Source organism: Ostrinia nubilalis, chromosome 10, assembly GCF_963855985.1.
Source record: "Ostrinia nubilalis chromosome 10, ilOstNubi1.1, whole genome shotgun sequence".
In the NCBI taxonomy this organism is placed as follows: Eukaryota; Metazoa; Arthropoda; class Insecta; order Lepidoptera; family Crambidae; genus Ostrinia; species Ostrinia nubilalis.
The window spans coordinates 822,483-848,101 of record NC_087097.1 but is presented as its reverse complement, the minus strand read 5'-3'; the positions used below and the strand labels follow the sequence as shown (position 1 = coordinate 848,101).

The window sequence follows — 25,619 nt, the reverse complement described above, 5'->3', positions numbered from 1 at the left end:
ATTATAGACTAGTATAGATTAGTATAGAATTATGATAGTATAGATTTATTTGTTATTATAAAACATACTAGACCCTTAATATAATCCCGTTATCAATGATGTACAAGTAGTAAGTAAAAGGTTTTCTTCTTTTGATTATGAGCGTTTACGCGAAGCGCGGCGTTTCAAGGGGCATCATTGGAAATGATTCGCGCGCGGCGTTTTTTAATAGTTTTCAAATGTTTATAGCAAAACAATAACAATGAATTAAATATCGTTTCAAAGTAAATATTTTAAAGAAGATGTTGTTTTATTATATTAACCTTTAACTATGGACGTCGGGTCTCAGAGGCCCACCCCCCTTTTCAATTTCTCGGTTTAAATACCTTCCCGCCACGTGCTGCTCTCGACCATCTCAGTAGCTTCAGTTTTAACTGTGTTTGGACCGAGGAGGCATAACATCGCGTCTTCCGGCACTTATTACGTGAGTAATAACCATCCAAAATTTTATCGGGGTCTGGGAGACCCGATGACTATAATTTCCATACAAACATACTTGTATGGATGTGACTTGTCAACTATAATTTTTTTATAGAATATCATTATAATATGTTGTAAATTGTTTTAGTTTAAGAATACATAATGGTAGAAAGTATCTGAGTACATCAGCTATATTATTAGCCCAACTATCTAAGTAACATTCCAGAAGTAAAGTTTTACTTGTAGACGATCCTTCTTTTGAGTTTAGATGTCTTGGAAGGTACCATTGCTGCAGATTCCGATTCTGAATGGTGTATATTTTGCCTATCAAAGCTCTCAAAGAAAGATGACACATGCCTATAGAGATAATTTGTCTTTACTGTTCTAGGCCACTGTTTATAATTTTAGTAAGTTTAACCCTTGTCAAAATTTTTATTTTATGTCTTTCAGAAATTCTGTTTATGTTTTTATGTTACACGGTTATTAATTAGCAAGGAAAAAAATATTAGTTTGATTTATTATTAATCGACTGTAAATAAGGAGCCTTTAAGTGATGCTAAGTCAATTAACACTGAAAAATGACCATGTTTTTTAAATTTGCCAAAAAATAATTAAATAATGATTAAAAATTGGTTACATTTACTACTAGATCCTTTATTAATAGTTATTAGATATATATCAACTCTTTGATAAATTCAAATTGGTTCAGATATGAAATTATGAAGAATATTAGATACGGGTCTATGAGACCCGACGTCCATGGGAGTGTGATTATTTTTTCACGACTATAGTTAAAGGTTAAGCTATTTTTATGTTGAATAAAGGAAGAATATTGGTGAAAAAATCACTTTGATTTTTGGGTATATCACGTTCTTTTAATTTGTGATTTCTTATTGTAAAATGCTTAAATCTAAAAATTTTCTCAGATAACTATTTGCCCAAGGATCTATGCTATAGGATTTAAATGTCTGTTAAATCGTTTTCACAGTATTTTTATAAAAATTTCAGCTTGTAAACTGACGCTAAAGTGGAAATTTACAAAACCTGTGTGGACTTATCTTGATAGAATTCTTAAATACTAAACTAATCGCAATATTTTCTCAATTAACTATTTAGACGACGAAATTGCCTAACTATTTATGCCTATAACATATTTGTAGTATTACTTGTTAATGATTGTAACGAGTTGAAAAAGTACTGTTATTGCGCCAAACGGCGTAAACGCTCTTATTGACTATTAAACCTTTATGATCAAATTAAATCAAGAGGTTTGTTTGTGCTAATGTCAAGTACAAATTAATACAACTCCAAGAATAGAATAGATGTTTTAGTTATATTGTTTTTCATGGCTATAAAACATTTTACAAACTTGCTTGTCCGTATCAAAATCATAAATATGTTGTAGGCTAATTAAATTAGTTCTTACAAATCGTAAAATGCTCGTAAGGAGCCTTTACTTGTCTCATTATTTTTTTGCCCTACCAGCACTTTGAAACAAACATTTGACAAGTGCTGAGAAGAAGCGCCGCAACAGACTCAGCCACCACTGTCTGTCGGTTTAAAAAAAAGCAGGGCAGCAATTGCTATTAAATAAAAAGTATGGTCAAACATTCGACACAACACAAGGTAGTGAACTCAAAGGGTTATTATGAACAAATTAGGTTACTAAATCTTTATTTTATTATGTCCATTTGGAAATGCAATTACTATACGTAACTAAATCGATTCTCTAATAATGATATTGTAAAATCACCTATAAGGAGTTTGACCTTAACAATGAATAGCACAAGGAAAAATAATGTCGTTCAGTCTGTGTTAGGTGGCCGAGTGAAGTGTGTTTGAAAGTAAATAAAAAAATAAAACGTGTCTTGTATCCAAAAACTAAAAAAAAAACAAGAACTAAAACTTAATAAAAAAAGTTAAATAAAAAAATACGCGATTGAAATTACTAAAAAATAAAACTCAAGTCCTAATTCAAAAATGAATATTGTGACACGATCGAGCTAAATTGTAAGAAATGTAAACAAAGTATCCAGACAAAACATAAACAAATAAGTTCCTCAGTTCGTAAAACTTCTTAATTTTGGATATGGCTGAGTTGTTTGCTACATCAAGTAAACCCTACAGTAATAACAAAACTTTAAATTTCAATAATTCTAAATTTCAGACTCAATGCCTGATCTTTTAAATTTTATAATAAATCAGCCTAAAATAATTTATTTTCTGGACTTTGTTTTTATTTTTAGTTACAAAAAAAATTGAGCCTAGTAATATTTTTTTAAATTCAGCGATTCGTATCAACGGAATCAAAGTGTAGAGCGAATGACTAAACTAAATTTTCGAATTTTTTTTTTATCATCAGCCTCCATAGTACTTTTGTTCCCGCGAAATGATTTTTGTGTGCAAACTATAACTTAGTCTACAAGATCAATCACTACGCGACGGCTGGTGAAGGTGTATGTGTGTGCACATGGATTGGTGTAATTAGTTAAACAAATATAAAATTTCAAAATGGGCGTCGTTGAAAAAACTGAAAATGTTCGACCAAGTACGTACCTATTCTAGATTTTTTTTAAATATTTTAAATTAATTACATTTCTAGGAAAAAATACAATCAACAGCACATCAGATTGGAACATTTTAATGCAGAATCGTACTTATTGCAACTGCGTAAGACACTATACAGTGTTAAGTTTGATCTGCCGGCTGTACCTTTCTATTACGAGTTTCTATGAAATGCGCATGATCCCGGATGAAGTCTAGAGATAAAATTATTATCGTTAAAAAAAGAATAATAAAAGGGAATCTTCATTTAATAATGGTTAAAATTGTTTATTTTGTACCATTATAAAAACAAACAAACACTTTTGTAATGAAAAGCTTCAATTTTACTATGATATGGACACCTCCTCCTGTCACATAAAAAAATAATAATAGAAAAATATGAACTAAGTGCAATAATTTGTTTTATTTTAGCAATCTTATTGACCGTCTTTTATCTTTTCTTTTATCGTTTCATCCGCTTCATATTTTTTGACCGGTCGAACTTGTTTTTCACTCGAATCAATAAGGTTATCTACCAGGTAAATGATAGATCATCGGACTACATACATGTATTGGAGAATATTGACCTTATTTACTTTATTAACTAGACTAGCGGCCGCCCGCGACTTCGTACGCGTGGATCCCGTTTTGCCCCCTTAGGGTTTGAATTTTGTAAAATCCCGTCTTAGTGAGCACCTACGTTCTAAAATGAACCCCCATGCAAAATTTCAGACTCCTAGAACTTGTAGTTTCTGAGATTTTGTAATGAGTGAGTCGGTCAGTCAATGACCTTTTATATTGTATAGTCTAACTACCACCACGGTGGGCAACCACCGGAACGTCCGAATTTATATTTGTAGACATCTTAGGGCTCTTTCCCACGGCAATACAGTTTTGCGGGATCCTACATTACTGGACTGTTGTGTAAACACACATCATGAGTTTGAAATTCAAAAACAAATTCAAACGAATCGATTTTTTGCGGGACATTGCAAACGGGATGTTCGTATGAAGTATGAACGTTAACATAAAAACACCGATACTACGAAACGGGATCCAAAAAATTCCTGCAATAAACGGGATGTCTCCGCAGAATAAGTCCTTAGATTACGAGTAAAACAAAAAGGGAAGATACGCTTGCGCTTACATTGAATACGGAAAAAACTAGACCCCGCTAACATGGCGAATGTCAGTGTCATAAAATGAAAATTTAAGCCATGGACTTTGTTTTTAGTTCTTGAAATGTGTTTATAACCGACTGGGGCATGTTTTGAAAAATGCAACGCCTACTCAAATTTTCTATTTGGCCCAAAGGTAGAGAATGTCATACGGCATTAAGTTCGCCTTATTATTTTGTATACAGGGTGGAATTTTGTAATGCCACCTGGAGGGAAAGTACTCTTAATACTGCAGATAGAAAATTTTACTGAAAGAAAACATTCCTTTATTTTTGAAAAGAAAGAGAACTGCATTCATAGATTTTCGAAAATTTTTCGAAAATTCACTACCGTACCATACAATTTTTTGTACATTATAAAAATAATTTAAGATTTTATGGATTTCCTTTCATTTGATTTATCAAGTTTGTTAGAGAGATTTCATCCTTATACTTGACCCTAACGATCGAGGCAAAAAAATACAGGGTGTAATTTTTAACAGATTTTAGTTGGTTCGATTTCCGGGTGTGGCAAGCAAATTTTTGGAAATCTTTAAATGCAGTTCTATTTCTTTTCAAAAATAAAGGAATGTTTTCTTTGTGATTTTTTTTCTATCTACAATATTAAGAGTACTGTCCCTCCAGGTGGCATTACAAAATTCCACCCTGTATAATCATTAAATTAAGTTTGACAGAAGCGAATTTGAGTGGGTCACTTCGGTATAATTATGCTGTATCTTCTCTTTTTGTTAGGGTTCCGTAGTCCTGACAAGGAACCCTTATAGTTTCGATATGTGGAGACAAAATTCCACGCGGGCGAAGCCGCGGGCGGAAAGCTAGTTAAATAATATATTTAGACTTTTTAATATATCTTGATGTTAAATAAATACGAGTACATAATTATTTTTTTTTTTAAAGCACATAATTTTAGTTTTATTCGAGAATAAATTTTATAACAATACATTAACTTAAAATGACTTAAAAACTTAAATTTAAAAATTACTAATGATAAAAACTATTTACAAAATAAAAAATACTTCACCCCCAGCGCCGCAGTCAGGAATGGTGCCCAAAAGGCTGGCAGTATTGCCACGTTGAATGGCCAGGCTAATTCTCTGACCAAAATAGCTGCCAGCCTTTTGATCACCGGTCACCTCGGTGAGCCTCTTTGCCAGTTCCTTATAAAAGGAATAATTAATTGTATCGAGTAGAAGGAAATAATCTGGAAAATACATAATACATTATACCTAATTTAATTCTATAATAATTTATACATTAATTCCAGTAGATAATAATCTTACAATTATTTATATCAAGTACTTCAGAAAAGGAATATCAAAATGCAGTAATCTTGTTTATCTTTAATTAAACGAGTATTTTTCCTTCCTCTACTCATCTCAGATATTTTTGGAGCAGCGATACCAAACCCGTTTTGAAGTAGCTATAATAATTAAGGCCAATAGGACCATCAAAGAAGAGGAAAACAAAAACTAAAGGAAAACTGACTCTATCTTTGGGTAGTTAAAATGTAAAATAGTATTTAATACTTTCAAATTCACTGGAACGCGCATAAATTATCCGCATCAAGTTACCTACCGCACTAAGTCGCGGGAAAAAACTTAGTAGAAAATAAATCAAATAGATAGAAATGAACAGTGGTCAATATTATTTACGTATACCGTGCTATAAGTTTTAATTGTGAAACAATTGTTAGAATATTAATTTATCATAAGTGCCAAAATACTGAACAAACATGAATAAATATATTTTTTTATTAATTTCAGAGGGTCTGGGCATCCGTCATGTACAGACGCTCCTGCTATTCTTCGCGATGTTTCTGGCTTTTACCATGAGAGTCAACATGAGCATCGCCATCGTCGCTATGACGACCAAAACAAGCGATAACGTTGAGGTAAGCATAATTTAGTGGTAGCGGTCGTTTTAAGGGGTAACTCGCCTAGGCGCAGACCACCGATTTTTAGTTGGCCGATGGTAGGGGCTGTTGATCAGTATGGAGATGTATGAAAGTGCGCACATACCGATATGGTATCGGCATACAACTTTCAAGAGGAGAGCGTATCTTCACCTTTAAGGCCGGCAACGCACCTGTAACGCCCCTGGGTCTGCGGGTGTCTATGGGCGACGGTAATCACTTACCATCAGGTGATCCGTCTGCTCGTTTGCCTCCTGTCACATAAAAAAAAAAACTTAGAATCGGGCCCAACTATCGGCCAACTAAAAGTCTGCGCCTAGGCTAAGGGGTAACAATCCCCGCTTAACTTTTAGTCGACTGGTAGTTTGGTCGACTTCAGATTTGTATGAGAAATTGGCCGATGTAGTGTGCGCACTTTTATACACGTTGGTGATAAACAGCCCGACCCAACTATTGGCCGACAAAAAGTGGTTTGCGCTTAGTCCTATTGTCGATTTGCCACCTTAGAACAAGTTTCTTGATTCTATTGATTCTTGATTGAGTTAACTACGAGTAACTGTAAAACTTTATGACAAGCAGCAATATTGAACCATTGTCAAAATATTAAGTACCTAATAGTTAAAAATTGTACAGTCAAGCTAACCATTGTTGAAAATCACATTGAGCTGGTGTTGCGGTTTGTCATAAAATTGGACAACTGGATTATTTTACAACGAATAAAAAAACTAAGTTTAATCAACTCGTCACAAGGAAGCATGCATATTTTTCTCTTGACAAACTCAAGTGTTACGTCGAATTTACTTTCAATGTCAAACTTAGTGACAAATTGATAATAACCTGTTTCAAGTGGCTCCCAGCGTAGATTATTTAATCCATGACACTGACATTGGCAATCTTGATATGAAGATTATGTTATCAATGATTGAACTCTGTCATTGATCTTTAGCAGTGGAAATTAGAGGGAATAGGCACTTACAGGGCAGATATGTACCATCCTAAACTGCATCTCACTTAACACCAGGTGCGATTGCGGTCAAATACCTGCCTTGTCTAGCATAAAAAAACATAGACTAGACTATGCTGGATATTTGTAGTCCAAAAACACTGTGATATAATGTATCTGTCAATGTGAAATTGTGAACTCCGTCAATAAATAATGCGTGAGATTGTAAACTAACAGTGGGTTAAGTTAAGTTAGATTGTAATCTAACTACGTCAGATTATAATCTGACGGATTTTAATTTTACGGTGACATAATAATCCACGAGTAACAACTATGTCTGCTCTCATGGACTAGATGATTATTAAAACGAAGCAAAAACCTATTCTTAGATAAATGTAATTTGATTGCCCCTGGCTTATGTATTCGTATTTATTATTTCTTCGACTTGATGAACTAGTAAATGAAAATCGTTTGATCATAAAAATCTATTTTAGGCAGGTGTAGCATTCATTTAAAATATTTATACCATTATTTTTTAACGGGTAGTATTTAAACGAGTGACTGTAAATTTATGTTGTAAGTGTCAAAAATAATTAATGTGGGCTAAAGAATTACTAAGTGAGCGACTGAGTGCGAGTGACGAAAAATCAAAAGAAAAGCAACTTACAAAAAAAAATTGAGTTCCTTAAAATACAAAATGAGAAGCTTCATAATATTTGAGCGACCTAATATTTGATTGAGTGTCAACGTTAGGTCCTGCATTTTTTTCAATATTTGGCAAATGCTTTTTTTAAACTGAGCGGTATTTTTAACTTTAATGAAGTGTTTCGAATGCAAAAACTACTTTGAAAAATACTATTATGAGCAGCGTATTATGAGCCCACATTTAAATAAAAAATGATCTTATGAAATAAATTTTGACGGAACACTATTCTAGTAGCGAAAAAAATAAATCATTTAAATTTAAGGGTAGGTAATCAAATGAAACAATGTATTACGAAAAATGAAATAAATTTGTATTTTCTTAAACCGAATCAACAAAAAAAAACAAAATAAAATAAGTCGCTTCTGTCAACCCAAAAAAAAGTAATCTTATTAATAAGGTTCATTGATTGGTACCTATGAGGATTGAGGAGCTCTACCTACTCATCGTCACTGTATGATAAGTGCTGGCTTGGACTTAGCGGGCCGGCCTCGTTTTCTTTTTTGTCCAATAGGTATCAGTTTTGCTTCCAGTGGCGGTGTTGTTAGTTTGAGCCGAATTGCTAGACCCAAAACGTGTTTGCATACATATTTTGTTTAAAATTCGGGACAGTCGCCCCGCCCCCATTCGAATTCTCGCGCTGTAACAATCTGTAGTTTTCATTAATAAAGCGTATCAAAATAAAAAACATGAGACCTCAAATATAATATCAGTAACCAATAATCATTAATAAAGCAGCTCACAAAACTTTGCTTAGAATTAACTTTTTTGTAGTTCGTTCAGTAAAACCTCAATTAGAAAAATCTAATGTATCTTCATATTAAAGTTGCCCTCTCTGTATTTCTAGTCGCTCACTTAGTAATTTAGTCGCCCGGATAGTATTTTTATGTCTGAAATGTAATAATCAAAACCCACATTTTGTAAGCTCATTCTGGATTTTATTATTGATCAATATTCGTCGTTAGTTTGGTAAATTTTTCGCTTACTCAAATTCATACCGCTCAAGGTATTAAAACAGTATGCCATCATCAGTCGCAAAGTTTTTTTTTAGTCGCTCGTTTTATAATTCCCCTTTTTTAACAACACCATTCATAGAGTTTAAAGTTTGATAACCTTATGTGTTAAAAATAAACACTGTAATCTTAGACATCGTTGAATATGGTCATTTGTCTGGTTTTTATACGTAGGTACTAGTCGAGTATACTCGGAATCTTGTAACGCTCGCTCGTGAGCGAGCCTCTAGCCTAAGGCGGAGCTGCGGACGAATGTCCGAGTTAGGACAATAACTTGCGGCTCCGTTTCTTTGGGCTCCGGTGGACACCGTCGGGTTTTAGTGGGTAGGCCGCAAGGTTTAGTAATAAACAAATTACATGGGCTCAAAATCTCTTAGTGTGCAAGTAAGAATTTTGTTATAGAACCATGCTATCTTCAATCCTCCTAAACATTTCCACCTTTTACAACCCTGTAAATTTGTATGCTTTACTTTAAGAGCTCAGGTGGCTCTATGCCAATGGGCTTCAATTATTAGGTGCGCCATTCAAAAACTTATTTTACAACTGCACTCACGGAGTGCATTGTATGCTGTAGATACCAGTTAGCAATGGCTTCAAGGAGATATTATCACTTCATGCTTTCTAGGCATTTGACATTGTAGAGAACGTGTAGGTTGTTATTTAACAGCTCTTTAAAATTGTTATTTATTTAGATGTTATTGTTATACGATAAATTCTGAGAATGTACATAAATGTGATTGTGGTAAAATACCTACCTATAAAAAAAGTATTTGGTTATCGCCTGACCCAATAGTTTGCATACTTCTCCGCTAGAGGGCACCAGTCTACAGACGGTTCTTTCCCCGCATAGTGCAAATAAAAACTAATTAAATAGCTCGCATCAATATTTATACTATGACGTGTGTTTTACACCCGTATTCACAAACGATGCTTGCTTAAGTGAAGCAGCAAATCGAATGCACAGCGTTGAATAGAGCTCTGTGATTGGTTCGCGTGTCAGCCTGTGCGTCCACGCGCACTGTGAGACCTCATAGTAATGTTTGTGAATACACACTGGCCCATTTATTGTCCTGAAGCAGTGGTAGGGTTAATAAAAAGTGCTTTTAAAAAGGCTACTTGCAAAAATAAAATTAATTTTATGATTATTAGGAGTTTTTTTTTTCATTATTGATTTTATCCGAAAATTAAACAGACGAGTAGAGCTATATTTGTAACATCAGAAAATAATTGATAATACTAATAGAAAATAATTAAAAATAATTATCAAAATAAATAATTTCGTAGACATTTAAGAATAATTGGTTTATCAAAGAGGTAACAAATATAAAGTAGGTAGCATTAATTAGTAGTTTTAAACATATTTTTATCATTATAAAGTACTTATGACCTCCATAATAATATCGTGTAATAAAAATTAACCTCTCCTGCCCTGATAACGACACATTCTAGTTAATTATTTCGATTTCGATACATTTATGCTTACTTAATAAAAATTCGTGGCAAACGCAAAAGTTCACATTCACGTGTTTAAGACTTAATAAAATTATTTTTAGTTAACCTTTACGTTTTAATCAATACAAATTATAGGTATCTTCTTATCAAAGTCGCAAAAAACTAGTCAGTTCAGTTATTTTATTTGTTTTTAGTGATAACGAAACGTAAACATTGATTCATGGTCAGACAAATTTGTTTTTATTGTACCATTAATTGGCATTTTTATCTGTCGTACGAAGTAAAAATGAATGATACGAAGATAATAATATGGACGCGAGTTTTGACCTTTTGGGTCTTCAACACTTTTTATGCAACTTTAGGTATACTGCAATAAAGTCAGATATTATGACTTGAAGAGGCTTGGCCCATAATATTTGATGAAGGTATGAATTTCAACCCCAGCAACAGAATTTTTGAACAGCCAAATTCCTCACAGGGTACAGAAAGAAATTACAGGCTCTACCCAATAAAAAATATCAGAGTATAGCCGATAGATAAGAGCAATCGCACTACCAGTGATAAAGGGTTAAATACATTTTTTCCCTTTTCTCTATAAAATAACTGACCTGAGGCTCCTTTATTTTTAGAGCAAAAAATAATGCACAACGAAATACCAAATCTCTAATACCAAAAGTAACCAAGAAAAGAAAGCAAGTAGACGTTGTCCATGTTCGTAATAACTCCAAGTTGCATTGAGTGGGTTAAAGATCCTTATTATTCAAATATATTATACTTAACTATAACTTGACGCGTAAATCGTAAATCACGCTATCAGTGGGCGGGGCAGGTCAAGAAGTCGTCACACTGTGTGTGCTACGTATTAATTGCGTCGCGCACATCTTGAGGAAAAGGGCCAGTTACGATATGACCGGGCAACACCCACTTTTGCAGTACTTCTACTAGCCAGTACTTTTGTCTACAACCCGGTCAATTGCGCATCTAGCGGCCGTGACGTCACATCGACGCTCTGGTACCTACGGACAGGGTGAACGCGGGGAGGTGCCGGATAGTCGCATTCTAGCGAGGTGCGCAGTTAACTTGACTTGACCGAGTTGTAAGTATAATTTATTAGTTTTATTAGACTTTAATCAATTGAAAGGTTATCAGCAGCAGTTGAGTGTGTTAGATTAATTATATTATGTACATACCTGATTGATATTAATATTTCATGTGACCTATAATTAATATTAGTAACTACACTATTAATTAACTTTCTGTAACATCACACACACCAAGTATCAAACAGCCGCCATATTAACTGTCAGATAAAATTAAGACTTCCGTTTGCAAATAAGAATTTATTGTAAGATTTCCGGCTTCTGAATAGTGGTTATTAATGTTTCTTAAATATAATTAAATAGATAAATTAATAAGCCAACTGGCTAATATTCAATCAAAAATAAATATTGTAAAATGAGAAGTTCCAACTTCCGGGTCCGTTTTAATATTATTAGTTATAATATATTCGAACTTCCTGTTTATAGAATTTATTGTAAGATTTCCAGCTTTTGGATAATAATTATTAATATTTCTTAAATATTATTAAATGTATAATTAATAAGCCAACTTACTATCCTTTTTGATCAAATCAAAAACAAATATTGTAAAATGAGAAATTCCAACTTCCGGGTCCGTTTAAATATTATCTAACTTCCTGTTTTCTGATTGGTCGTCTTAAGTGACCAATCAGAGTTTAGTAGAGGAAAGGTAGGAGTATGGGTATAAATATATGGAATTCCTCGTTGAAAGGCAGTCTCGATGGATCTTTGAGGTGATGCTGACCAAAGTTAAGTGTACATTGTTTATTGGTACCTACTATTATTATTATGTTTGTTGTGTTATTGTATTGTATTATTGTGATATTGTATTAACACCTGGCTATGTGGCTGCGCCAGGCCTATTATATTGACACCTGGCCAATTGATGGTGACATGCCACGGGGTCGGGTCGGTAGTTTGATGACCAGTATAAAGAAGGGCAATGCTTATAGTTGCCGGTTGTGTTATGGTACAAAACCTAAGTCGTAACCTAACCTAAACCTAAGACTTAACGTAACCTAACTTAGAACTTGTGTTCTGTGTGTTTGATTATAAATAATGGTTATACAGAATACCGTCAAAATGTTAATAATAAATAGGACTTAATTACTGCTAGACTACTCATTTTTATATAAGTTATAAATTGTTGTAACTGGTTGGAAAAGAGGCTGACAAAGGTGACTGAGTTTCTTCCGCCACTTCTTCTCAGCACCAGCCCATGTTGTCCCGAAGTGGTGGTAGGGTAAACTATATTTGGGACGTGTATAAGTGCCCTGGAAAAGGGCTTTATACTGAATAAACCATTTGAATTTATAATTGGATTTTTAATTTGGAACTTGCTTATTTATTAAACTACAGTATTATAGTCCTATATATTTCCACGGTATAATACGATATGATAGGAATATAACGTAAAGTATTTTATGCTAGATTTTGCTTATTATTATTCTTCTTTTTGTGGTAACTTTATTAATTAAAGAATCTGCTTTAATACATTAATATTTCCTAATTTACAAATGACTAATTCCTAAAATCTAGCATCAGAAGTGGGATTCGAGCACTTTTGCTAATACGTCCTTATCTAAGTTTCAGAATGGAACCTGCTCTCTGGCTCAGACCTGAAAACCGTATGGGATGCTGCTTTCTCGAATCGAAGACCTGATGAAGACGTGGTGCTGCCAGCCTTCGAGCCAGCGGCCGGCGGCAGCGGTGCAGAAGGATGGTGCAAATACTTCGAAGAAAGATCGAAGGAGTTTGGATGGAGCAGCTTGGTGACGTCGCAAAGGCCGGTAAGGCCCTTAGGGGCTTTGCTTTAGTATTTATTAAGTTGTGAAATTGTAACACCCATCTGAACTGATATCGCTGTGCTCTAGTATAATATCAAATCTAAGAAACGTCCCTCAGAGCAGAATTGTACTAGTAGTAAATAGTCCTAGTATGGCAGTGTTGTTTACTTATGGTCGAAAATAGGGGGACTTTGTCAGATTAAAAAAATAAAACAAAGCATGAAATTTATTTCAATAATCAAAATACATTGTGTAGGAAAACATCAAAAATAGTTTTCATATTAAGAAATCGCATAGCTAGATACCAAATACAACTAAAATTTATCAGATTTAAACTACAATATTACATTTGAAAATATGTCGGGTCAAATTGACTAGTAAAATAAAATGAATTTCAAAAACAATTAAAAAAAACGTATTTATTAACTACGTTTTTTTTTTTCTCTTCTTTATCTCACCGCCCGGATGATTTAACACCGTGTCTAGTTATTTTCTTCTTTTGGATGTATTATATTCGATAAGTCTTTCTTCTAGTCTCGTGGCATTTTATCGTTTTTTCTGTAGTCTGCTGTTTTACCTCTTCATGCCATTCAGACTCGTATAATCCATTGTAGGCTATGGATATATCCTAATCTTGATTGATGTTTTTTTTTTTAAAATTTAGTTTACTTACACTATTAAAAACACTTGGTTCATAACATGATTACTACCGGTACATCCATCCAGTGAAATTTAATATTTATGCTGTCTCTGATATGCTCTACGCATAATAAATTGTAATTGAATGTCAGATTGGCCGAACGTATTATGAGAAATTTAACAATAAAGTTACACTACTGTTCCAAGGTTAACGGGTATTTTTAAAAATCTCGTTTGCTAAAAATCAGTGGAGCAAATAAATCATGTAATAGTATACAATCACTGTTGAATGATGTAGCTACTTGATAATTATATACCTTGATTAATTAGAAACCGATAGCAATATAAACAAATAGATACTGTTACATACAATTACACCATAAACACTTATGTTCTCCTAATATTACACATTATTTCACAAGTCCTCGACTCTAGCTTTAATTAAACAATTTTCTTTACACGAGAATAAATATTTATAATGTGCAAACGGTCAATACAATTTCTGAAAAAAAAAAGTGATAGATTTCTTATTTATTTTTCAAGGCGTTGGTTTAACAATGAAAGAAAGGTATGTTATTAATAATTATCTAGTTAAATTACCTCGGCGATCTATAGGTGCCTAGATACTACATTAATTTCATTTTACGAGATGATTCGTCACTATTACATTTCTTTCCGGTGTTTACATGTTTTTAAATGGACAACTGACTAAAACAGAATCGATTACTTAATCATAAATAGTAAATTATTTTACACCATAATAATAGCAGAACCCTTGTTACACTGTCAATAAATTACTGTAGATTATCGACTAAATACAAAACAATTGTGTAAAAAAAAATATATATTTATTCGTCGGCGTTTCGTATTAAGTTAAAGTATGTTCTTCTTCATTCATCTGTCTTATGTTAGTAGTTAGAATAGAAATGAACAAACATTATTGTAAAAAAAAAACCAGGAAATAAAATATTCACATTAAAATCAGGCTACTTGGTATAACATTGTTTATAACTAAACCTCACTTTTTCTAAACTTTGCTAAACTCCGTATAATTTTCAGTAAGGATATAGTTATTTTAAGACATTATTCGATACTATTTTTGTCTCTTTAGAAAGGGGCCCAATATATTATATGAAATGGTTTAAGTTTCTTTTACACGGCTTTCGAGACCTAATAATATTCTAACATTACAAGTAGGTGATGTAGTATATCTACGTGTCCCAAGACCATTGGTTAAAAAAGTTTTAGGTATCTTCAATTCAAAGGACCTTATTTCATTTGTAATTTGAGAAATAATATTGCATAATGTGGTCTCTGTTTACGGATAATTGTTTTGCTCTGAGAGGAATGAAAATTAGCGTTGATTATAGTTGCTTAAGAAAATTATCGGTATTGGCCCAAGGAAATGATTGATAGAGATAAGATTTTAGAGCTGACCGAGAGATTGAGGTATTTTATGATTAACTACTTTGTAACTATTTTATGTGTATCAAAACGAATATAGGATAAGAAACTTAACCAATCGTTAGTTTGGTCTTAAAATGTTTGTCATTTAGTAGTTTGTCGTTTCTTTTTCTTTAAAATGAATGTCTGCTGGTTTATTGTGTATTGGTGCCAATAAGTGATCATGGACAGCAGATGATTGCGAAGGTTGGTACTGATTCTCGATGGGGTAAGAGTTTTTGTTAAGGACCTTGACTTGAGGAGACTTCAACTGTGACTTTTGTGACAAAGACTTTTGTGTATTAAAATTTATAAACTTTATAAATGTGAAAAGAGATATTATAAATTAAACTAAATTAAACGAGCACTGTCACATGGTCGGTGTATTACAAGTGTGTAGTGTATGGTGGAGTGTCATAGTGTGTGTGTTTTGCACATATTTTTTCCCAATTAAATAATCGTAATAAACAGTCCAAACTTTATGGTGATTAATAACTAATGATATAATTTTGTCTGTTCACTAACGCTGTTAATGACGGCTCGTGTTATTGCGTTTCGTATTATTATGTTTATTTATTTAAGTTCTTGTACCATGTTTTTTTTCTCTTTCTTCTATTTTTATCTTCTTATTTTCTTCTTGTAAGTAGCTAGAATAGGAATGAAGGTATTTCATCAAACTTCTCAATTCTGCCTAATTTCATTGGTACTTTTTTTTTTAAATAATTTAGTGTCCTATTGGATAAGGCAGCAAAGACTAAGCTATGTACAAAGTTATATGGTCATTAATCTTTGGTATCCAAGGAAACTATTTTTTTTTCTTCTCTCAAATTTTTCTTCTCTGGTTTCCCTTATCTTTGTTCGACCCTTTTTATATCCGTTTTTATTTTTCGTTATATTTTGTTTATATCCTAGTATCCATAGTACAAACTTTGCTTAGTTTGCGACTAGAAACTTAGTGTAAATGTCCACGGAAAAGGTCCAATGATATTTTTATGTACCTACACAAGCAAACATTCCAATGAATATTATATCATTATACCGTTTAAACATAAATGCGGTAAATTGTGTTAACAGTTAAAACCAAGTAGTATAAGAAATTTAAGCATTGGTTTGCCTAAGCCTAAAATGTTTATCCAGTAGTTTGTCGTTTCTTTTTCTTTTGTTTCTTTAAAATTATACAAGACTTTAATTTGAACTGTGACTAAGACTTTCCTGAACAAAGGTTTGTAGCGATCCTACCTACTGGACTTCAGATAAACTAACCATGTCAGGTCAGACTTAAGACTACATTGTAATAAAATTAAATGTTATAAGACTGGTTGCAGCCAGGGGAACTCACTATATTTCTATTTAGGATTTTGGCAAATGAAATATATTTCTTGTTTATCTTGAAATTCAGAAACGACAAGCTGCTGGAATTATGTGAGAAATTGGACCGATATTGTTGACGGTCATTACTGTAGTTGAAGATGGGACCGATGATGGTCATTACTGTAGTTGATGGGACCGATGATGGTCATTACTGTAGTTGATGGGACCGATGATGGTCATTACTGTAGTTGATGGGACCGATGATGGTCATTACTGTAGTTGATGGGACCGATGATGGTCATTACTGTAGTTGATGGGACCGATGATGGTCATTATTGTAGTTGATGGGACCGATGATGGTCATTACTGTAGTTGATGGGACCGATGGTCATTATTGTAGTTGATGGGACCGATGATGGTCATTACTGTAGTTGATGGGACCGATGATGGTCATTACTGTAGTTGATGGGACCGATGATGGTCATTACTGTAGTTGATGGGACCGATGATGGTCATTACTGTAGTTGATGGGACCGATGATGGTCATTACTGTAGTTGATGGGACCGATGATGGTCATTACTGTAGTTGATGGGACCGATGATGGTCATTATACTGTTGTTGATGATGGGACCGATACTGTTGATGGTCAAATTGTAATGATTTTAAAATAATATAATAATTAAGTTAAGAATTACTAAGAACTGTTTATTGAGACTGTAATTATTTTATGTGAGACTGTAATTATTTAATATTAACTATTAAATGGGTGAATGGCAACATTAGAAAAAAATAAATAATTTAATTGATAAATAGGTACTTCGAGAGCGAAGTACATGTCAGTATGGCCGTGTTAGATTAATTATATTATGTACATACCTGATTGATATTAATATTTCATGTGACCTATAATTAATATTAGTAACTACACTATTAATTAACTTTCTGTAACATCACACACACCAAGTATCAAACAGCCGCCATATTAACTGTCAGATAAAATTAAGACTTCCGTTTGCAAATAAGAATTTATTGTAAGATTTCCGGCTTCTGAATAGTGGTTATTAATGTTTCTTAAATATAATTAAATAGATAAATTAATAAGCCAACTGGCTAATATTCAATCAAAAATAAATATTGTAAAATGAGAAGTTCCAACTTCCGGGTCCGTTTTAATATTATTAGTTATAATATATTCGAACTTCCTGTTTATAGAATTTATTGTAAGATTTCCAGCTTTTGGATAATAATTATTAATATTTCTTAAATATTATTAAATGTATAATTAATAAGCCAACTTACTATCCTTTGATCAAAAACAAATATTGTAAAATGAGAAATTCCAACTTCCGGGTCCGTTTAAATATTATCTAACTTCCTGTTTTCTGATTGGTCGTCTTAAGTGACCAATCAGAGTTTAGTAGAGGAAAGGTAGGAGTATGGGTATAAATATATGGAATTCCTCGTTGAAAGGCAGTCTCGATGGATCTTTGAGGTGATGCTGACCAAAGTTAAGTGTACATTGTTTATTGGTACCTACTATTATTATTATGTTTGTTGTGTTATTGTATTGTATTATTGTGATATTGTATTAACACCTGGCTATGTGGCTGCGCCAGGCCTATTATATTGACACCTGGCCAATTGATGGTGACATGCCACGGGGTCGGGTCGGTAGTTTGATGACCAGTATAAAGAAGGGCAATGCTTATAGTTGCCGGTTGTGTTATGGTACAAAACCTAAGTCGTAACCTAACCTAAACCTAAGACTTAACGTAACCTAACTTAGAACTTGTGTTCTGTGTGTTTGATTATAAATAATGGTTATACAGAATACCGTCAAAATGTTAATAATAAATAGGACTTAATTACTGCTAGACTACTCATTTTTATATAAGTTATAAATTGTTGTAACTGGTTGGAAAAGAGGCTGACAAAGGTGACTGAGTTTCTTCCGCCACTTCTTCTCAGCACCAGCCCATGTTGTCCCGAAGTGGTGGTAGGGTAAACTATATTTGGGACGTGTATAAGTGCCCTGGAAAAGGGCTTTATACTGAATAAACCATTTGAATTTATAATTGGATTTTTAATTTGGAACTTGCTTATTTATTAAACTACAGTATTATAGTCCTATATATTTCCACGGTATAATACGATATGATAGGAATATAACGTAAAGTATTTTATGCTAGATTTTGCTTATTATTATTCTTCTTTTTGTGGTAACTTTATTAATTAAAGAATCTGCTTTAATACATTAATATTTCCTAATTTACAAATGACTAATTCCTAAAATCTAGCAAGTGCGTATTTGAAAGAAGTTCGAGATGTTTTGCCTACTTTTTGACGCAGATGATTGTGACACAAAAACATACTAAATTATTATATTCCATAAACTTTGTTAAAAATTATCTACACCAGACCTAATTTTGTCTGGTGGAACCATGTATTTTGGAATGTCAAATACTTTTAACGGCATATAAAGTCAGACTCAAGGCCGTGACAAATGTTTTTCTACCGTAACAATTTGAATATCATTTTGTGACGAGCACTGAGTGCCCAAGCAACTGCACTTGGGAGGATTTGATGAGTGCTGCTGACAACGCCATTCTTGTGGCGGAGTTTTGGGCTGACACTGTGTAGGTTTGTTGTCGACACGAAAAGAAAGAAAGAATGTTTTTCTAAATCATAGAAACAGAAGACTAGTTTGAATCCAATTATGTATTCGGGTCAAACACATAGGTAAATATTCCCCATTTTGATGTCATACTCAAATGAGAAGTCAGTCTTTGAAAATACTCTCACATAATTCACCCTAGGTTTAACACTAGACGCTCTAAAGCAAGTCTGTATTAATGAACTGCATACAACATGTGCATCCTCAAACATTTCCAAGGCAGTGACATGGATAAAATTTCCGCTGAGCTCTGCTCGCTGCACTGATTCTAGATCTCATGTATATGGACGACGACGCATCAATCTATACACTGAACCTTTTGTGTTTGTAATAAGTTCGGTTTTGCTACAACTTTGCAGGGTGATGTGTGTTGCCTTATTGGGGGCACGATCTGAATAGCGTAACTAGGTATAATAATAAATTGACGCGAACTATTTATGTCGTTATCAACATTTCCTTGATAATGTTTGTAAGAGAAATATGATATAATATTGCTATCATTGAAATATTTAATTGCAGAAAATATATCGATTTAAATAATCTAGAAACATTAGAAAAAAATCCAGATAAATTGATCTGACACTTTGTAGCGTGTTTTTAGAACAAAAATAAAATTATATCTGTGCTTAATTTTAAGAAAGTGGATATTTACATGAAGGTTTGTACTACGCAATATCTGAAACTATTGCATCAGACGTCGTAAACTTAAAGCAAATATTATAACTAATTTGTACCCGGATTTCCAGCCGTTTCATAAACCGCAGAGATATTTCTATTACGATTTGTGTCTCTGATTTATGTTTTGTCTAGCATTGTGAAATAGAATTGCAGCGCTTTAAAAATTACGCCCCCTACGCTGATATGAGTATAGTATAGTAACCCCAAAAAAATATACATAATTCACTAAAAAAATACCTTTGGTTTATTACATAGTATTCTTTGACCTTTACAAATCATCTTCAGATCCTACTTGAGAAATTCCACAAACAAATTTTTATCCTATTTCACCCTATTTCAAGTTTGTTTTTGCAACAAATGCTAACTTTTAGTAGATAAGTGTATGCCAGTCTTTCATTGAAACAGGGATTACACGAAAAAATATAAATGTCAGAGTGACTTGCATAGATTGGATAGTCTATTGCTAGTCAGATTAAAAATATTTTTATTTAAACAGTCTGAAATAGTAAATCCCATCAAAAACAATACTTGTCAAAAAAACCAAGTCTCGCAACTCAGTTGTTCTACGGTAAAAAGTTGTGAGATCCATGTAATACCAAGTCCAGGCCAGGAAATCTTTAACGTTTTACATAAATATATTGACTTGGCCATCGCACTAAATAATTTAATTTACACGTGTTTTCATGCGATGGCCAAGTCAATATATTTATGTAAAACGTTAAAGATTTCCTGGCCTGGACTTGGTATTACATGGATCTCACAACTTTTTACCGTAGAACAACTGAGTTGCGAGACTTGGTTTTTTTGACAAGTATTGTTTTTGATGGGATCTCATTTCTTTTTGTATTTTGTAGACAGCAGTTATGTATCTAGAAAACTGGACCGAAATTGAAAAATTTTACTCGACTTGGCGGTTGCACTACCGTGCCCTCAAATATCATTTCTTTTTGTATTTTGTAGACAGCAGTTATGTATCTAGAAAACTGGACCGAAATTGAAAAATTTTACTCGACTTGGCGGTTGCACTACCGTGCCCTCAAATATCATTTCTTTTTGTATTTTGTAGACAGCAGTTATGTATCTAGAAAACTGGACCGAAATTGAAAAATTTTACTCGACTTGGCGGTTGCACTACCGTGCCCCCAAATATTTTAGTTTTTCCTTGATTCATACACCAAACACTACTTATATTCCAAATTTGAAGCTTCTAGGTCTGCTAGAAGTGCCTTAGAGTTTTGATGATCGGTGAGTCAGTGAGTCAGTGAGTCAGTGAGTCAGTCAGTGAGTGACAAAATTAAGTAACTTTGACCCGTTATAATTCTTAAACTACTGGTTCAAATTGAATGAAATTTTAAATATACCGTGTCTTTACAATGCCTGCATAGCTAATGAAAATTCAGCCTTCTAGTTTTATCCACAACGAAGTTACAGGCGGTCGAAAATGGCCTGTACGGCCGTGCCGCTTTTTTGCTCGACTTGGTGGGGGCACTGCCGTGCCCCCAGATTTCTGTTTTTGGAGTTAAAGCAAAGCGAGCACTGCAAACTGCTCACGTTTCCTCAACAATATATGGGGACAGTCCCGTGATGTCTGAGACACACTGCAACTGCAGTGAATCACTCCAGAAGTTGCGCTGGGAAGCGTAACTTACCTTCCAAGAGACGAGCTTCAAGCTTGGTTATCTTACGAATGAAGCAGCAATTTTTAACCGTCTCATAAGTTCATGACTCTTTCAGTTCCTGAAATAGTTGATTCTTTATTTAATTTTCAGTTATTTTAAATGTAAACGTTCTTTTTCAATTTGATAACTTACATTTTTAAAATTACGCAACACGGAAATGTATTAAATGATCATCATTATCATCATCATCATTTCAGCCATAGGACGTCCACTGCTGAACATAGGCCTCCCCCAATGTTTTCCATGTTGATCGATTGGTAGCGGCCTGAGTCCAGCGCTTCCCCGCTACCCTTACGATGTCGTCGGTCCACCTTGTAGGTTGACGTCTCACGCTGGATTTTCCGGTACGCGGCCTCCATATTATTGAATTGCGCGGTATTAAATGATAAGATTGTTTATTTCAGAAAGTTGACAATCTTCAAGCCTATTTTTTCCACTTTCTGATAAAACTGTGTTATGACGTACGTATTACTTTATGACGTAAATGACTTCCTTGATTTCATAACATGAGATAAAGAAAGAAGCCCATTTAAGTTTTATGTTTTCACATAAAAATAATAATTACATTTTTATTGATTGAGGAAAATATTTGTTATTAGTGTACTTGATAGGTAGGTTAGATAAGCTACGAGTAATGCCATTTTTATTATTATTTTTTTATGTTTTTCGCTTTCGCTTCAACTGTTGTTCTACATCTACATTTCTACACTAGTTTTATTATGAGGAAAAATTTCATTGTTTGTTTGTATCGAATAGGCTACTGGAACGATTTGAAAAAATATTTTTCCGTTAGAATAAGTACGTATGTTATTATGAAAGCTCAAGATAGTCTTAAGAATAAACCCTAGTGGTTTTTATAGTCTATCGATATTATAATAGGTATTGTGATCGAATCAGAAATGAGGAGATCCGCAAGAGAACCAAAGTGACCGACATAGCGCCAACGACTTGGTCCGTGGGCCAAGCTGAGAGTGGGCCAAGTCACTGGAAGTTACAAATGCTCCTATTTTTTATCCACAGATCTTTGACTGGTCACACAGTGTGCAGTCCATCATCCTGTCTTCCTTCTTCTGGGGTTACGTGATCCTTCAGATTCCTGGTGGCGTCCTGGTGCAGAGGGTCGGTGGGAAATGGTTGATCACTATCGCGGTAGCGGTCAACGCTTTGGTGTCACTGTTTCTGCCAATTTATGCTAGTTTGGTAAGTAAAAATATATTTGGACAAATGTTTTTTAAATGTTGCATTATTTTAAATGTTAGTAAGTTGTGTCAAAGTGATTGCAGGATAAGCTAGAGAAGCGCAGTAGTGCCCTGAAAAAGGCCTAATCAGTATTTTCATAAAGATTAATTGAATTCAAACTTGAAGTGTTAGACGTCGGATCAGTCCAGTTAGAAGCCTACATCCGACTTGTTTTTGCCAACGGGCTCACAGATTCAATATCCCGATAAAACGTGTGAATGATTTGCAATTTTTCCTTTGCATTTCGGTATTCGTCACCGACGAAAACTGTCACTGTCGTTCGCAGTTGACGTGACGTCACGGATTTTTGGGAAAATGCATTGTTCATTTCTATTCGTACACGTGTTAGTGATTCGATGACGTTTTAGGCTGAGTTGCACCACCTAACTTTGGCCGTAACTATGACGATAACCGGTGCGTTTTGTATGGAGTTTGACAGATTTTTAACGTTTGTCAAAGTTAACCCATTTAGACCTACCGTACCCTATGTGGTACGGTATATTATTGAAAATATTTTGAAGTACCAAACTGTTGTTATTTTGTAAAAATGATTGTAACAGTAAGCTTAAAGTGATTATTTTACATAAAAATATTTAAAAATACGTATTAACAGGTGGTTTCGGAAATATTTTTGAAATTCCTCGACAGAAAACAAAAAAAAATATTTGCAATGTATTCAAGAAGGCATATTTCCCATTATTCATCGTAAATTATATTATTTATCAATTTTATTTCAAAAATAGAGTACAATACATATCATGACTACAAAAAAAATATTATTGAGATTATTTTTATACCATTTTTTTCTAGTCTAAAATAGGTGTACCCTATAAGGTACAGTAGGTCTATGCATAAGCAAAATCATGCGAGAAAATATGATTTATTTTTTATTATTTTTCATTGTTTTAGGCTATTGATGCTTCACTATATTGCCACAACTCTTAAAAAATTTCATGATTTCAGCAAACAAAGCAATTTTGGTATTTTTTTACTGCTTTTCTATCAGATTACCGCTAATGGTGATCAGACTGACGAAGATTGAGGCGATAAAGATAGTGTCAATGTAAATAATTATCCTCAGAGTTTTCTTCGATGGATTTGCTAAATTTCCGTCGTAGTATTGTTAAATGCGGTTATTGATAGCAATAAACGTAACAAGTGAGAAGAAGCCAGGTCTTCTTCAGCTTTCCTCACTAACTTTGGGGAAGGTAGGAAAAACGAACCAAATGTGGTTAGTGTCACATGAAACGTCTTACAAGCTATACCAAGAGTAATACTGGTGATTATGTGATTTTATTTTTATTTTATATCATACAAAAATAAATAAAAACCTTCTTTGAACAACTACTATCTTTTGCATGCATATAGACCTACTGTACCCTATATGGTACGGGCTCCCCACGGCCCCCTTTTTATGAATTATTTTTTTAAATATTTTTTTCATGATTTTTATGCTTCCTTTTATAAGTTCTTGCTGAAGAATCATTATTTATTTATAAAAATAATTATCGGTCTAAATGGGTTAAAGTAAGATGGTGCAACCCAGCCTTAAATTTTTACCATCGCTAAAGTCACGTGTTTGTTATACCTATTTGTAATAAGGATTAAAATGCGTCAGATCTATATTTCACTTATGATGAGTAAAGGGAAAATGAGTACAATTTAGTCACTTTAGATTGATTTTTAACTACCTTTTTAATTAACGTGGCAAAGCAAAGTAGCAAATTATATCAATAATGGGAATAATCATGACAGGTGAAAATAATGGTCTAAGCCACGTATAAAATGTATTTATATCATTTAATTATTGCACGAAAAGTATATTTTTATGATAAAGTAATGAAGTAAAAGTAGGTATATTTATGATGAAGTAAATAAATCGCGAATAGGTTAAGCATTATCTAATTAATATTCATTTTGAGTAAAAATATTTAATATAATTTTCGCGAGATATATAAAAAATTCCAATAATAAGAAAGTTATGGTGCTTGTCTATTGTAATCTAATTTATAATTAATAATTCTACCCTTGTGATTTAGGGTGGCTGGCAAGTAGTATGCGCCTGCCGAATCCTCCAAGGCCTGACGCAAGCATTCGTATACCCTACCATGCACCACCTCATCAGTCAGTGGGTGCCTTTAGAAGAGAAGGGATTGCTGGCTACCCTCATTTATGCTGGTAAGTAATAATAATTGTTTACTAGCTTTCCGCCCGCGGCTTCGCCCGCGTGTAATTTTGTCTGTCACAGAAAAACTATATCGCGCGCGTCTCTGTTTCAAAAACCGGGATAAAAACTATCCTATGTCCTTTTCCGGGACTCAAACTATCTCTATGCAAAATTTCATTAAAATCGCTTTAGTGGTTTAGGCGTGAAAGCATGACAGACAGACAGACAGACGGAGTTACTTTCGCATTTATAATATTCGTATAGATGGTATAGATTTTATCAAAAACACCTAAAGCTGGTCGTTTTGGAAATCCTTGGGGGAGGCTTTTGTCCAACATTGGACGTCATTTGGCTGAAACAAACGAACCTAAAGTTGAGGTAAGATAAAGTGATTTTAGGGCTATGCTTGGTGTTTCTTTGCGAGATCGAATCAGAAATAAGGAGATCCGTAAACGAGCTAAAGTCGCTGACATAGCCCGACGGATTAGTGGCAATGGGCAGGGCACATAGTACGCAGAACTGACGGCCGACGGAAAATGCAGCGTGGGACGTCCATCTACAAGGTGGACATCGTAAAGGCTGGACGCAGGCCGCTACCAATCGATCAACATGGAAAGCATTGGGGGAGGCCTTGTTCAGCAGTGACGTCCTATGGCTGAAATGATGATGATGAAAGTGATTTTAAACTTCATAATAACAGATCACTAATTAAGTGTATG

General features: G+C 33.7%; 1 protein-coding gene across 1 annotated transcript in view; it reads left to right on the top strand.

Moving 5' to 3' along the window:
- Positions 1 to 2,821: 2,821 nt before the first annotated feature.
- Positions 2,822 to 25,619, top strand: part of LOC135075652 (putative inorganic phosphate cotransporter) — a 34,773-nt gene continuing 11,975 nt past the window's right edge. The window contains exons 1-4 of the mRNA XM_063970065.1: positions 2,822 to 3,007; positions 5,944 to 6,071; positions 22,515 to 22,694; positions 24,773 to 24,911. Of these exons, the coding sequence (XP_063826135.1) occupies positions 2,971 to 3,007; positions 5,944 to 6,071; positions 22,515 to 22,694; positions 24,773 to 24,911 (484 nt within the window). The 5' untranslated portion in view covers positions 2,822 to 2,970. The remainder of the gene's footprint in view (positions 3,008 to 5,943; positions 6,072 to 22,514; positions 22,695 to 24,772; positions 24,912 to 25,619) is intronic.